Source organism: Papilio polytes, unplaced genomic scaffold, assembly GCF_000836215.1.
Source record: "Papilio polytes unplaced genomic scaffold, Ppol_1.0 DF824303.1, whole genome shotgun sequence".
NCBI classification, from domain to species: domain Eukaryota; kingdom Metazoa; phylum Arthropoda; class Insecta; order Lepidoptera; family Papilionidae; genus Papilio; species Papilio polytes.
In genome coordinates, this window is record NW_013524901.1 from 3,196,811 (window position 1) to 3,213,014 (window position 16,204).

Genomic DNA, 16,204 nt, shown 5'->3' on the forward strand with positions numbered 1-16,204 from the left:
TTGACTAAGTACGGTTATCTTGCTATATTTATTTATTTATCGAACAGCGTTGTTTGTCACATCTACTTGACATAACGTTCGCGCGGGAAGAGATAAAATTGTAAAATATCTCTTTCTAGTATTCATAATAAATAATGTTAGATTCAAAAGAAAATCTAACAACATACTTAGTATAAATATTTGATTTCAATATTTTGCAATACAAATTGCTATAAAAGAGCTAGTTAATAATTCCTAATATTAATTTGTAAATCACTTATGCACAAAGAACAATGGATGTACTAGTATTAAAATTTTAAATATTCATTTATGCATATTTATAATTCCAATAAGAAATTATTAAGTACATATAATTACGAAACAATAGATTTGAATTAGTAAATTCACGTTAGTATTTCACTTCTAATTAGATTTTTTTAATGAAATTCAAAATAGTATTCTTATTCCTAGAATATTTTGTTAATGAACTTTGAACTTTACTTTTTTTTTTAATAACAGCTAATTGCCATAATATTATTTTAAAAAAGTGAATTTTCTTACCTCATAGAATAACCATGCACTGAAGAGTACTTGTAAGAAGTTGTATACTATTAGAACATTTTTTAATTCAAATGGTTTTCTATTTTCCATAAACCGGGGCCCTAAAACCTGAAAATTAAACATATTTGCATTATATTCATTTGTATTTAAGTAAAGATACATATATTTTTTATAAACACCTAAAAATTAAGATAAATGTCCAGATCAATATAATGTTTTACCAAAGCATAATATTTTAATGAATAAAAGGAATATTTTCAGTTTGAATTGTAATCAAGTGCGAGTTTCTTTACGTTAAAATGTGTTAACTTCTATATTACCCATTGTAAGATATTCCACATTTAAAAATGGAATTAAATAAAACATAAATTGTATTTCTCTGACATTACCAAAAGCTAAAATATAATGTTAAATGGATTATTTATTTCTTTTAACTCCTCATTCTATTACTTCAGACACAGCATGGACTACAGGACTAGTTTTTAACTAATGCTGCATCCATAAAATACATAACACTTGTATAAGTTCGGTTCAGTTTCTTGTCTATGGCACTCCCTTAGCGGATTGGGCCAGACACTTGTATAAACATAATATAAAAGTATATAAACATGTGTTACCTTGACTAGATAAACATAACTTAGACATATTAAAAATGTAGGGATTGGAGAGCTCATCAGGAACCATTGATTCGTCCGAGGGTCTGTAAAAAATAAAAAAAAATACTGTAAATTATTTTATGTACCAAATGAAATGAGATCTCAGTTATTACACTTACACAATAATTTTAAAGCAGTTTCATTATTTAAAGAAAATATATCAAAGGCTATATTTAAATAGGTGGCAATTTTGGAAGGTTTTTTTTAGTAATACCATAATAACTTTTATTTAAGTTTTGTATAATATTGTGGTTATATTAAATTAGCTTAATATGACACCTTTGTAGACATGTTTCAATATAGCCAGATATTTATTTATATTTAAACTCACCTCCATATTTGTCCATAAAGCCTTGCATATCATTTATATACTGTAGTATTAGCGCCATCACGATATCTGAAAAAGAAAATATATCCTTCAATGTGAAAATCCTTCAATATATCCGTCAAAGGCGGGATGAGATAACAGAGATACGGCACCGTCTTTATTGAATAATACTGGAATACTGTATGGGTTCTAAGAATATTTTAATACATGTTTCGGTAATTAACATTACTTTTATATTACTGACGAGAATAACTAATGTCATCTAATTTTATTCATGAAATATCGGTCATAAAACGAAAAATATCGTGTGACTAGTGAAGTGAATATGTCATCCTAAATGTCATCTTTAAAAAAAAAACTATAATTCAACCACAGACTACATAACAGTGGGTCGGTGTCTGATACCACGATAGATGGCGCAATATCGTAGTAGCCCAATGTCAAGCGATGAGCTAAAAATCGACTTTGACCTAGTTGTACAACAAAATATGCAGGCCTTAATTAGTGGTCAAAACGAAGTTTGAATGTAAGTAGAGTAGTCACATATATTTATATATCTTAGTAATTATTTTAAAAGGTAGATATATATTGCGATAACATTTCTAACATTTTCCTTTTGAATTCGAATGAGAAAAATCGATTTTCCTAATATCTAACCGATTGAGTTCCTTGCCTACTTATTTTTAAATGTATAGAACCACAACTGTAATTGGCCCCGTGAGAGAGGTGCAGCCATCGCTGCTAGTTCTGCCAAAAAATTAGCACACCTGCCTATACCTATTAGACAAAAGGTGGAAGTATTTTCACCGCCGGTATCCTGGGTGGTCATAGCATTGTACTAGTCCAGCGGGCTATTTGTGTAGCAGCTAATTTTGCTGCAAAGTCTACCATTGTCACGAAACTAGCTGCGTTATTTTTAGGGTGTTTTTATATATTATGTCGAAAAATCGTAATGTAATAAATAGATTAATCAATTTAATTTAACTATTACCAGAGAACTGTACAGACAAGGTTCCATAGAATGGTTTACAACTTCGTATTTCTCATTGGTCATTTACTTAATTGCTGATTGTTTTCCACGTTTCCACGGATCCTACGTTGATTAACGGAATTACCAAGGAGTTAAATTTTTTTAATAACAAGTTATACTAGATGTTATTTTCATTTTATAGAGAGATTATTATATTTATAGCATAAAGTATTTTAATTTCTGATACTAAACTTAATAATAGTTGTTATATATAAATGTCAGGGTTGTCGATATAGATAGTTTATTTGTTTTTCTATAATATTTGCAGTCCTATATAAACAAGGGGTAATTGGAAAGGTATAGAAATAAAATATAATGCAAATGGATTGACCTATTTTTAATAATCGAACGACTATATTGATAAGTTAAATCTAAATGAGTTGCAGTAAAACCGATATTGCTGCGATAAAAATGAAGAATATAAGATAAGGCAAGTAGATAAAAAGTAAACTATAGTCTGGGCATAATTTCGCAGTCAGCAACGTAATGATGTACAAAGAGTTCAAAGAAATTTTTTTTACATTAAAACTTAAGAATACCAGTGAATAAATAATTAGATCAACATTATCTATGTCCAAGTTACAAGGGTGTCAAAAGTGCAATGAACTGTTTTAAAAAAAGAATGTTTCAGCCCTGCTCGCCTCGGCTGTTTATATTCATAATATAAAAAACGAAGCATCAAAATACTATATTTCATTCGGGCTATAATACTTGGTTAATATTTACCTGCTGGGTGCTTTCTTCTAATGCATCAAGCGCGCCTGACCCTGGTATTTTTTAAATTTCGAGATAATTGATATCTTATCTCCGGATATAGTCAAGATACTCTAACCGATGTTATTATCAGTTTTAATTTTTCGGCGGCATTACTTTCTCTGCAGATACTCGTTATAAAAAAAAAACTAGTTACTCTGTTTATTTATATTCTGTATTCAGACTCTGTAACACTACGTGATTTTTAACACTTTAATAAATGCAGTTATGAGAATAACTTTTCACACGTCTCGCTAGTCAGCAAGAAAAAAAACATCAATCGTTATCGTCCCTTATCGGTTTATTTATGAATCATTAGTAAGATTAGTCACATCACGCCCATTGATATCTGATAAAATAGATTCAATTTAAGATTACGTCGGTAAGTCCTAATATTAAAATCTGAATTGTGATTAATTACTTACCTATCACGAATAGCTACATTTTCTTACGATGCACACAATAATGAAAGTTAGGTTACATTTAGATGTATTACCCCTAACTTTTGTATGTATAATACATGTATCAATAAATTATTTAACTATTTTCATACTTCTAATATAGTCAGTGATAGAATTTGATACTATTGTTCAATTGTTGAACGTTAGTCGTATACTCTGCATTCAATTAAAAGTTTTTATTTGCAATACTATTTATTAAAGTGATCTCCGAGCTATTATTTTAATATTACCGTTATGTTAATTATACAGGAAGAGATATAGAAAATAAATAATAACGAAATGTTTTTTCTACTAACGAAAAAGTTTTCATAGCTTTGGCCGAACAAGCAAGGTGTTCATTTCTGCTTAACCGCCGTTCAATAATATCACGTGTTTTTTCACTGATAAGGTGATATCATTCGTTGTAGGCGTACCGTAAGTAGGTCGTGACGTAATCAGAATGTGTACGTATTGCAAAACACAGGTTAGCACGAGAATATACCACCATTGATTGAGATGAGACGCGGTATTCTAGAATTCAGATGACGTTGAAGGGTATATCACGGTGTGTGTTTATGTGCAAGCGAGTGTAATAAGTGCTACGTTATTACACTTCTGTTGTCTTTAGATGCAGCAATTCGCTAAGTGGGTCATTGGCTGCACGTCGAGTTATGTAATGGTGTAGCGCACCGGCGACAACGACGCGAACGAGTCGGTGCGGCGACTCTTTCGATGCAGCTCCGCATTAACACATGCGGGGACATTTTCAAGACTATTGCAAATTCTATATAAAACCAGTTACGGAATTTAGAACATCATGTAGATGTTTTGAAACATAATCGTGTTATTGTTGCACTCCTTACTATGAATATGAAATTGTCATCTTTTATTGTGGTATAACCGTCGAAATCAAGGCTGTTAAAATGGTGTAGAACATAGCAAGTAAATAATTATATTTCATTTGAATTGAGTTATGCCGATGAGTGTTCGTTTAAAGCTATTGTCATAGGCCTTTTGATCCATCTAAGCACATGAATCTTTTGTTTTTAAGCTTGTATATCTAGAAATATTGTTACAAACGCTTCAGGACTATAAGAAGCCGTTTTTCACTTAAAACATTTCTAGTAATAGTTTACAATTATCGGTTGTCAGTGAAAGGGTCCTTTTTATAAGTATCCTATATATATTCACGTAAGGTTTCAAAGTGTTTATCGAGTCGACGTATAAAATTTTATTGTTATCGAAGTGTGAATTTTGCGAAAATTTAACGGGCTCTTAGTAGTTTAAAATGTTTATATTGTCATCGAATCATGTAAACAGACAACGACACCTGGTCGCCTTGTTAGTCGCTTACAAAGGCCGGGACATGTGGTTATAATTACTCTGTGTAAATATACCACAGTAAAATAGATTTAACGCGTCCGTGAGACGAATGTTGCTTTTGCGCTTCATCTTATTCATTAAATTTAAAAACTTCTGAAACTCTAGTATTATAATTTAATTAAGTTAAAAATAAAATATTAAAGTATATAGTAATCAAGCAAGCGTTTCCTGGAAAACAGATAAGAAACATCCGTTAGCTAAAGGCATCGCTAATAAGCAAATTAATTGCAAATATGTTTAAGGATAAAAAGGTAGACGTGAAAAGCAACTGAGAAAAGGATAGATAAGGAAAGAAGTTATAGAAAAGAATTGAGACTAGCAACTAATTAAAACTCTGTATTTGTTTCTTTATTTAAAATGTTAATGCTTTATTTGATAGTTTAAACTGACTTCGAGTTAAAATAGTTTGCGTGGTTGTTGCGGAAATTGGGACAACGCCTAGAGCTATGATAATTTTATGCAGCTGTCGCTTAATATTAGATTTCGTATTCCGCACGTATTGGCTGATAGTTTACTAACGAATATTACTAATGCCAACCAAGGTCGTTGACCTTGCGACGACGTGAAATTATTCTAATTTTATTAGACAAAGTCCATTAGAGGATTGCAAAAAATAAATACCTTCTTTTTACTTATATTTACTTACAGCATAATACGCTTATTTGATTAGTTTAATATCTTTAAGAATAAGAGTCGAATATTTTGGAAATAGACAAGTAAAAATACAGCCATAGACAAGAACACTCGGCAGCCAAGTTAATAAATTGATAACATTGGGTAGTCAATCAATCATAGAAAGAAAATTTTAATAAAATATATGCATAATTTTGAATTGCTTAATAGGTATACCTATTCATACTATTGGTGACATAAGTAGAAATTGTTAATTATTCATTCATATTTTCATTCTGAGATGCTTGCAAAATGTATCGATGAATATTTAAGACATAAGTAAGGAAATTATTTTATGAGGTCTCAACGGAAACATCCATAGCCGGCAATATTTTTTAAACAATCATTAGGTATTTTAACATATTTTTAACCATTGTCTATAAAAAGTTTATTTGACATACTGGCATAGCCGGTTCGTTTGCCCATTGTCTAGCTGTATGATAACACGTCTGTGCTTATTGAAATATGTGATAGAGGAACTCGAAGTCTATGTAGAAAAGGCCATGACACGATATATTTTTGACCAATTGCAATATGATTACGATTGAGCGGCTCGAGCACTCTATGGTTTTTAAATTAGCAGTTGTAATTATATAGCGGGTTTTAATCTTTGCTTACAGTTAATATAATGTGTGATATTTTTGTCATTCATTAAAATTCGAAATCACAATGGAATGTATACACGGCATTAGAGATTGAGTCGAGACCTGTCACGTAAATCATTATTTTTTTTAAATAGTTATGACCTGAATTTCTAATAAGCATAAATTATATTAAAGTTAATAAACTTGAAATTTCGACAGCTTTATGTATAGTGACATAGAAATGTACATTTTATGACTATGATTTCGAACCAGGTGTTCCGTGATTAACTAACACGTATTAACACTGACAAAAATGTTCTGGAAAAACATATAGTCATCTCTCTTACACTCTATGAACAATGAAGATAGCAATAGAATTTTGTAGAGCTGTTTCAGCAGAACAAATCATAGGTACTTTCCGATAGAAATAGCAATTGGAATTCACTAATTGACAATGGACAATAGGATTCAACGTCTCTACGCAAGGTCAGTGGTTGCGAATGGGAGAAACTTAGTCATTTACAATTTCTTCATTGAATGCTCTTCGTAAGTACTTCCAATGTTTAAATAAAGAAGTGTTACATTTCCCTGATGTATAGAATTAACAATATTGTAATAAAATATGTACTTTTATAAGATTGGTTTGACATTGAATAGTTGAAAGGACTAAAGTGTGGTGATTGAAAAATCTGGGTAGGACCGTGCTACAGTAAAAAAATATTTAATAATCGGCCGTTAGTTTTTACCACTTCATGTTCTAAGTATAAAATAAGTATAAGCTTCGTCGAATAAGTGATCGTCTGCGATAAGCTGATTAAGTATGATGCAAGATTTAAAATTTTAATTAAATAAATAATGCCGCAATCCCTAAAAAATGCACATTTTTTCCGCATACTTAAGTTTGTACGTAAACAAAATGATAAAATAGCAATAAAAAGTAGTAATGTATCTCTCAAGTTAATTGAGTTTCAAAGATTTTTAATACTTTTATGGTAATAGCGTTGATTCTGGGTTTACATCATGTATTTTATGGCAATATATCATAATTTATGCCAGTAGTGAATCATTCCTTCTGTATGTATATGAAGGGGAAGCCCGACTGCCATTGACATTCTGTAGACGTCCCTGAGGCCTAACTCCAACTCGCACGAAGTTTATAAATAAAATATCAAGATCAAACTCGTACCTTAGAGTGAAACTTCTACTTTACTTCAGATACTAAATACGGGTTTTCCTTATACGAGTTAATTAGGATTTGGAATTTTATACGGATTTTAACGTTCCGTAATTATCTAATTATCATCGAAATATTGAAATATTTGTCTACTAATTTGGAAGATTTGCATACTTGTTTTTCATTGTTTTCCTATCTTATAAGAAGAGATATTTTATATATATATAGGAAAACAATGAAAAACTTTTATATAAAATATATATATATATAGTTTTTTTTTGTTTTTGTTTTTTAAGTTTTTCATTGTATTTATTTTATATATATATAATCTCTAACACTGTAACCATCATCATCACTATACGCACCCCCTGAGGGATTCAGAGCCCACCCTAAGTTTGGTATGGCTAGGCCATACTCAACAATCCGGTGTGTTCCGGTCGGGTTGGAGATCCCGGAACCTTCGTCTGTCACTAAAGGATGGTCAACGAGGGAGTTTTAGTAGGTCAAACCCACTATAACCCTGCCTATCTCCCAGAAGGCTAAGTATCTTGAAGATTTCTCCCCCGACAAAAAAGGCCATAGTCAACGACGCCGGTATACGCCGGTTAATATAATAACTAACGATGAACTATAATAGATTTAAATAAATACTTCTTTCCACATAGCAATTTATTGAAGTAATAACAACGTTGTTATTATTTTCGTGCGTTGTAGCTAGGCACAAATACTCTTAACTAAGATATAATTTTTTTCGGCCACCACTTAACTTTATAGCCAGTTGTTTCTTAGTGCAAAAATCCTTTCGAAATTAAATTGGTTAAATTGAAGCTTTTAATATTACTTAAAGTAATTGAACACGTTTATTACTTCTTTCCTGCATAAGAATACCTTTCGATATACCGGTAATAACAACGTTGTAACTATAAAATAAATATACAATATGAATAAACATGTATATGTATATTGAAAAAAATAAACAAATACGGAAGCTTCTCTGCAACAAACAAATGTTCTGAAATAAGATTAAAATTTACTTCCTGGTTTTAATAAAATGTTTTTAATGTATATGTAAGAAACGGAGATATGTACAGGTGTTTTTTTGGAGAGAATAATATCTTATTATTATTAATTGAAATTGTAAATGCGAATGTTTAGATGGATTTTTATTACAGGTATCTCCGAAAAGGATTACGATAAAATCTTGGGCAGATGAAGTCTAAAACTAAGGGTACTACCCTTTATAAACAAAGTAAACTAATAAATACAATAGATTAAGAATACAGTAGAACTTCGATAACTCAAACCTCGGTAACTTATAAACCTATATAATCTCAAAAAATAATATGTTCCCTTAATTTCAAAACCCAAAACCTCTACAACATAGACCCTTGATAACTTAAAACCTCTATAACATAAAGTATTTTGTGTTTCCCTTGGACTTTAACTTATCGAGGTTCTACTGTAACTTATAATTTAACCTACTATAGTATTATTATATCCAAAAATAGAATAGAGTTGTTTTAAATAGACCTTCCTATACGTCCTTAGTACATACAGATGACGTATATGTGAATTGAATAATAATTGGTGATTACAAATGAAACGTGTTGGGGACCGTTATCAAGTTGAAAAAAAACAATCGACGTTCGTAAATGTTATTACTCTAATGTAAAGTGTAGTAACAAAGCTATTTGTACTTCGATATTGTACACGAAGTTTTAGTTTTATGAAAAGATCAGGTATATTAAGTAATCATTGCTGACTTCAGAGAATGGAGATTTGTTTTCTCTGTCCACCCCAGGAAGTTTCAAGGACGTGAGCTCATTCTTTTAATGTTACAAGGTCAGTTAAAATTCGAGCTCACATCGTGTTAGCTAACGTGTCCGTCGATGTGTGTTATTCATGCAGCGGCATTGGCAATGAAAGAACGCGTGCTTGCACGCTATTCAACGTCAAAAAATTCCGTTTTGTAATTGAGAATAACTTTCAATGAATACGACATAGCGGGCTGAGCGACATCGTGAAAGTATTGTATAGTTAAGGACGTTTATTTCCGACCCATTTCAATAAACATACAATAACATTTGACGATCACAATGCTATAAAATCGAAAACTTGTCATGGAATCATAGATCAGTGCTAAATTAGCGACAGTTTGCTTTAAGATGTTCGATATAAAGTGTGAAGACAATTTATTTCTTTGCTATACACACTCACTTATCGTTAAGTATAAGTATTGTAGTAATGTTTTAATTATGCAACGCTACAAAATGACCTGATTGAAAGTAGATCTAAAATCGGTATTAAAGGCCTGGCCCTTGGTTCTTGATCGAGGTTTGTAAAATCAGTACTTACATAACAATGCTTGTACGCAATTCACATGCAAAAGTTTTTACATTCATTTTGCATTGTAATTAAATGAACAGAGTATAGGATAATAAGTGGTTACGTTGAATATGTAAACGTAATAAATTGTGTGAATTACTCCGTGTAAAGTCAGTCTTTTTATTTGTATAAGTAAATCATCACATATATGACCCTGAATTTAATAATCCTAGATTCGATTTCAAGCCAACACTTTGCGCATGGACCCAAAATAAGGTATATTGTGAGGTCAATTTCATTAGCGTCTTAAAGCTAATCAAATTGTAGCTAAAATTATTCTTACGTTTCAATGTAGTAAAGATTGTGTTTCGCTTTACGCTGTCCAGTAGCTGTGATTCGTTCGCAAACATTACACAAGCCGTGTAAATTAATAGCTTGCGGATCCGTGAGTATCGCGGAAATGGTCGGTGCACCGGCAACGCAATACCAACGTTCAAATACATCACGGCCGACGAGTTCACATTCACCGGTTTTGTTTCAAACAACCGCATACTGCGACAAAGTTACCCGTCCAGGTGAGAGAGGCGATGTTATCGCTGGTCATTCTGTCAGGAAATATGTACCAGATATTATACTAAACAGTAAAACCTATTACCACAATCTGACAAAGATTTTATGCAAGCGATTTGATCAAAGAGGGCGCTAATGATTGCGTTCCTTTCATTTACATATACTTACCGGTTTAGAAGCCTAACTGTCTGTTTTCTAAAGGATATTTCCAGGTTTTGAGAACAAGTAATGTCTGGTTAACTTTATCAGTATGGATTAGAACATTACCTGGCAGTGACGGATTATCTGTCGCGAACAACATTAATCGTTCGTTATCAGCTGTGTGCTCTACTTATCGACTGAGAGATCAATCGTTACGTCCAAAATGAACGACCTAATTTGTAATCCTGTAGTTATTCTAACTATAGATAGTAGGTCTGTTCAGTTGTGGTCTCTCTAAGAATGAACACAATTACAGAGTTCTAATGTGTTGGTCTTTGAATTATAGTCCAGCACAATGAAAAGGAAAAGAAATCTCGATTAACAAGTACTGCAATGCAATTTTATGGAAACAATGACAGGCATGTGTTATCAGAATAAAAGACTAATGTATTCCTCTTCGAATAGGCTCGCATTCCAACACAATGGGTACGGTAGTCTCGATTCCGTAATTCAGTGAGACGTTATTAATCACTTTAAATAGTGTGATATCTTTGTGGGCGTGGAACGTTTATTGCAACCGAGTTCATATCATTCAACGTATCATGCTATGATTAATATTTAGTTCATGTTTGCTCTTAGATTATAGCGCTTTATATGTTTGTTTAAGCGAAAATTTGCTTTATAAGCATTTACGTAATAAAAAGTATGTATGTTTTATACTTTTAATTTTTTATGTTTTAAGTATTTATTTTTTATAAAGATAAAATTACTTCTCTAGATAACAGTATATGTAGAGTCAATAAGGTGTCCACAAAATACATAAGTGTTATTTCCATATATAAACTTTCGATTATTTTTTTTACTTCTATTTGTAATTGAAGTAAATATAGAGTGCATCAGTTCATCGTACATACTTATGATTATTCTTATTAAAATTATCTTACATTTTCCAAAAAAACTATTGAATAAATACCATACCATATAAGCAAAGGTATTGGTAACTTAGTGGAAAAGGTTGATAAAACTCCATGTGTGCAAATATATATACATGTGGAATTTATTCCAATCGTAACCTCGCCAAAATGCAACAATGTTTAAAAGATACCCAGTTACCTATTTTCGTAATAATATTACGCTAATGTTACGATATTGTTTTTATATATTATACCGAGATCATTGTTAATATAAACAAATAAGGTGATATTTAAAATATTTGCCAAAACATTGTGATCTCATTAAAATTGGAAGATAATAAGACCAAATTGTTATCATCCATAACTTAATATATTCTACATCAGTAAATACTGCTATACATTACAAACATTTTAAAAATCGATGTTTTAATTTTTCTTTAAATTCTCTTGTCATTAAAGTGACTTGTACAATTATAAAGGTCGAACATCTATTAAGCAGGTCGTCGTGAACCTTCAAGTCGTATCTATGGTTAATTTAAATTCTGTGCATTGGTTGTTATATTGACGTGTATGTGTGATGTTCGGTGTGCGGTGCGATTAGATTAGAATTGGTGCAAGCTGGGGAAGCGCCGGGCGGGCTGGGGCGCAGGCGACGAAGGCTCGGAGCTGAAGACCCGCGGCGTTTGCGCAACACCCGGAGGCGACGCGCTCGACCCTGAACTCGATTCGGCCGCGATCATTTTGCAACTGATGGCTGGTCGTTGCGCCGCCGTAGACGACGCCGACGCGCGTTGTGCCCGGCACAAATGTAAACATTTACAGGCGTAGGTCGAACTCGCGAGGTCGACTCGGACGTGCTCCCTCACATAGTCCACCATCAAATGACTATCCTCGTCTCGGGTCTCCCAATTTGTCACCTCACATTTATCAAATTGAAGGTCTCGTATGCAGTAAATGGCTATTGATAGCCTCCATTGCGATGTCGCCATATAGCTACAGAGATTCTTTATGTATTCAACACACTCTTAACAAATACTTAGGCAAATTATTTAGATTTTATTGTATGACATTGACATATATAGAAAGTTTACGTCTTCTTTTAAGATATGTACAGTATTTTATTCATTTGCAATATTTCTATGTGCAATCAATTTGTAGCAACTATACTAATATTATATAGAGGAAAGATTTGATTGTTTGCATTGAAGATGCTCCAAAACTACTCTACGGATTTCAAAAATTCTTCCACCATTAGAAATCTAGATTATCACTGAGTAACAAAATGAGAAGTATACTTTTGTATATAGCAAGAAATATCATCGTCACCCTTGTACCGTAGGGTCAGCGCAACAGGTTTTCGTCCTAAGGTAAGCTTGCCACCCGGGCGAAGCTCGAGCGGATCGCCTAATGAAATAAAACAAATGTTTTGTAGGGGATAAATATTTTGTCAATAAACGTATTACTTCCTAGAGATATTAGATAATCATCAGTTAGCGAAAATTCACGGATTCGGATTATGTTTGTTTTTATTATTTTCACATAGGTGTGATGCCAATAGCACCTTTTTTCAGATGTTTTCGTGTCTATGATGCGTAAAACATGATTTAAAAAACTTCTTTAACTTGATCTTAGCTTTGGTTCGTATAAACGAGAATGCAAAAATAGTTTAAAAAAAAGTTCCGGTCAAACAGCAATAATCATTATTTAAATGTGACTAATTTTAAATTTCAAATTAATGAAATTTTATGGATCTTAGGCAGATATGAATCCGATAGCAAACGGATGTATAATATGGTATAATAATTGAAATTTTACTGACATTGACGTAACCGGTTGTCGTATACCGAAAACCGGCGAATCAATATCAACTTGTTACTGAATATAGATAATTTCCTGACTCGCGTTGGCCGAAATCTATAAAATGTCCGAACACGTATTTGTCGCGTTATTCATTATTATTAATTTTGTTTTAATTTTCAAGGATTTTCGATGTCAGCTTTCCTTGTTTAGCTTACTGACCTTTGTATCTATTTCCATTTATTGATATACTAGCTTTTGTCCGCAATTCCATCCGGTCGAAATAAAAAAAGTCTTAGTAACTGGTTTATGTGTTTTTCTAGATTTTTTCCACATCGGTGCCAAATTTCATCGAAATCCGCTTATCAGATTAGGTTACAAACTCTAACATCCATCCCTCCACCTATCCTTCCATCCAATTCCAGAAGGTCACGGTTACTGACATGTTTTAGTTATTACATAATATTCATGATTACAAATAACGATTGATTGTTTTAGAATCAGACGATAAAGGGAGAAAAACCTTCAAATTACAAAGATCACGGTCACAAATATATTTAATTAATTTCAATTTTTCTTGTGTTGCAAGATTGTTTGATAAAGAACCATTTGTGTTGAAAAGATGTTTTTGATTTATTACATTGCGATAAGCGAAAGATATAATGTTATATACCTATATGTAAAATGTAAACATTGCGCATATTTACATTATAATATACTAAAATACTTGTACCCTTCTAATTCCAACTTTAACAATAAAAATTCAGACAAATGATTTTCTTAGATTATTTTTCACTCTTACATATATGTATACAGTTGAACTTCTAACTTAGACGTGTCTTTTTAATAGAAAAGAGCTAAAAATGAATTTTCTTTGTAGCAGACTTAATGGTTTATATTTTCTGCTTTGTGTTAATACTAACAAATCCACAAGTTTGCAGTTTTAATCTGAATAAGACAGTTCTTTTTGTAATTATTTCGCTGTTACGACTTCAAGTAAAATGCGATAAGTTCGTTGATTTGTTTAAATATCAAACAGAAAAAAAGGTATTGCGATATCGCGTACGTAGCGGTGTGGCGATAGTAGGAGCGAGTTAATCTCATGTCATGTCAGTGGCCACTCGAGGTGACCTTACGTCACACGTCCAACGCTTTGCGCCGCCACACGCGAACAGCATACTAACGTCTTCGGAACGCCTTGGTGAATCCTTGGCTTCAAAACCGAGCTCCTTTCTTAGACGGTTGCGTTTATTGCACGTTTTCTACTATTACCCATCGGTAACTATCGGTCCACCTATGAAGGAAGCACGATGTGAAGCGAAGTTTCGCAAGCATCAGTTGAATGAGATACAATCGCTGAGGTGTTCGGTGACCGAGGTTCCGTGCACGCTCGCGAGCATTTCAAATTTATAAATACTGTCGTACCAGGTAATGCGACATTACCTGAACATTTGCGATCGTAAATATAAACTCACGTTTCGTACGTATGGGCTTGCGCGATCGCTGTACCGATTGACCTTTGATCGGAGTTCTATGTATTCAATGCTCTATGAAAAGGCCTTTTAAGTAATTTCATCATCGTCATTAGTCAAAAGGATATTTATCTTGTGTGTATGTAAATTGTATTGTAAATATTGCATAGTGTCTTAATTTTTAGGATTTCGTGTCTTAAATAATTTGTACAGTTTTAACAAAATATTGCTTAATCGTTTTAAAATTTTTTTTAAAGGAAATAACTTAAATGTGCTTAGGTTCATGTTCGCTAGGAGAGTTTGCGTAACATGTATTTCTGGTACGGAAAACGTAGACTACGTTATCGGTACAATCTAGTTAAAACGTTTGAGATAATGTAATAGGTGATTTCTGTTAACTTTTTTCAATTTTCATTCATGTGGTTTCACATTTCTTTTTTAATAAATATCTGTTTTAGAACTTTGATGTTATCACTATGCACTAATTTCGTTTAAATGTAACGTAAAATATTGTATTAGCCGTCGTTCCCTTCATCACATGATTCATACGACGCACCGTGATTTCATAATTATAGTTGGAATCATCATTGTCTCACCTGTGGCCGTATATTTCGGTAGATCCTCTCGGGGAGATGGGCACCGGGTGTTGAGCACAGTCACTACCCGACAGTGGACATTTAGTGTCCCGAGCGGTCCGTGTAAACTTAGTGGGGGCGCTGGGGTAGCGAATGCGAGTCGCGCTTTGCAGATTTCGAACGCGGAGTGCGCCTGCGCGGCGTGCGGTCGGCTTGATACTGGCGGCGCGCGCCCAGTCTGTGCTCTTTTATCACATCGCTTCACGCGCCTTCAACTTGACTCCTCGTGCGTCTGCACAGCTCTGCCTACTACCTGTTGTTCCCGACGCTCGTCTAGTTCCTTCTGCCGGAGTGTCGCCACAGGGAGGTGCTACTGCTCATCATGAGCACAGCTTGCAGAGAACATGTGTATATTGTTTTAGTTTAGTGTCGTGTCTGTGTCGTCTAGAATATTTATGGCTTGAATTAAGTTGATTTTAAGTGATTATTAATGCTCAAATGTTTTTAACTTGATTTCTTTTAATACTTCGAATAGACCAATCATATTAGCGTATTGCAGAACTAATTTAAAAATTAATCATGGATGGAAAAATAAATAGAATAATAGAATCCAAACAAAGTTTATGATATTGTGTGATCATTTGCAGTAGGTATAACTACTATGTTTTATTTCATCTTATTCGGCTTTCATAGCTTTTGTAGTCATAATTCAAATAAACCTTTAACTTGGTGAAGCCACAGTGGAACTCAACCTTAATGTCTCTCAAGTTAGTGCATTTTCTCTTAGTGGGGTTAATTTAATGAGTTTCGCATTAAAAGAGTATTGTACCTATAGGTAACTGAAACAGTT

General features: G+C 32.8%; 1 protein-coding gene across 4 annotated transcripts in view; it reads right to left on the reverse strand.

Annotated features, from left to right (window-relative positions):
- The window catches only part of LOC106101473 (elongation of very long chain fatty acids protein AAEL008004), a 26,809-nt gene extending 11,219 nt beyond the window's left edge, over positions 1-15,590 (reverse strand). For 2 of the 4 annotated variants that reach the window (XM_013280739.1, XM_013280733.1), the window contains exons 1-4: positions 15,376-15,590; positions 1,528-1,593; positions 1,158-1,240; positions 541-648 (exon numbers count right to left, since the gene is read on the reverse strand). In XM_013280739.1, the coding sequence (XP_013136193.1) occupies positions 541-648; positions 1,158-1,240; positions 1,528-1,585 (249 nt within the window). In that variant the 5' untranslated portion in view covers positions 1,586-1,593; positions 15,376-15,590. Of the gene's footprint in view, positions 1-540; positions 649-1,157; positions 1,241-1,527; positions 1,594-1,676; positions 1,857-15,375 lie in introns of those variants that run through there. The other 2 variants (XM_013280718.1, XM_013280725.1) reach the window with 2 other exon arrangements.
- Positions 15,591-16,204: the final 614 nt, after the last annotated feature.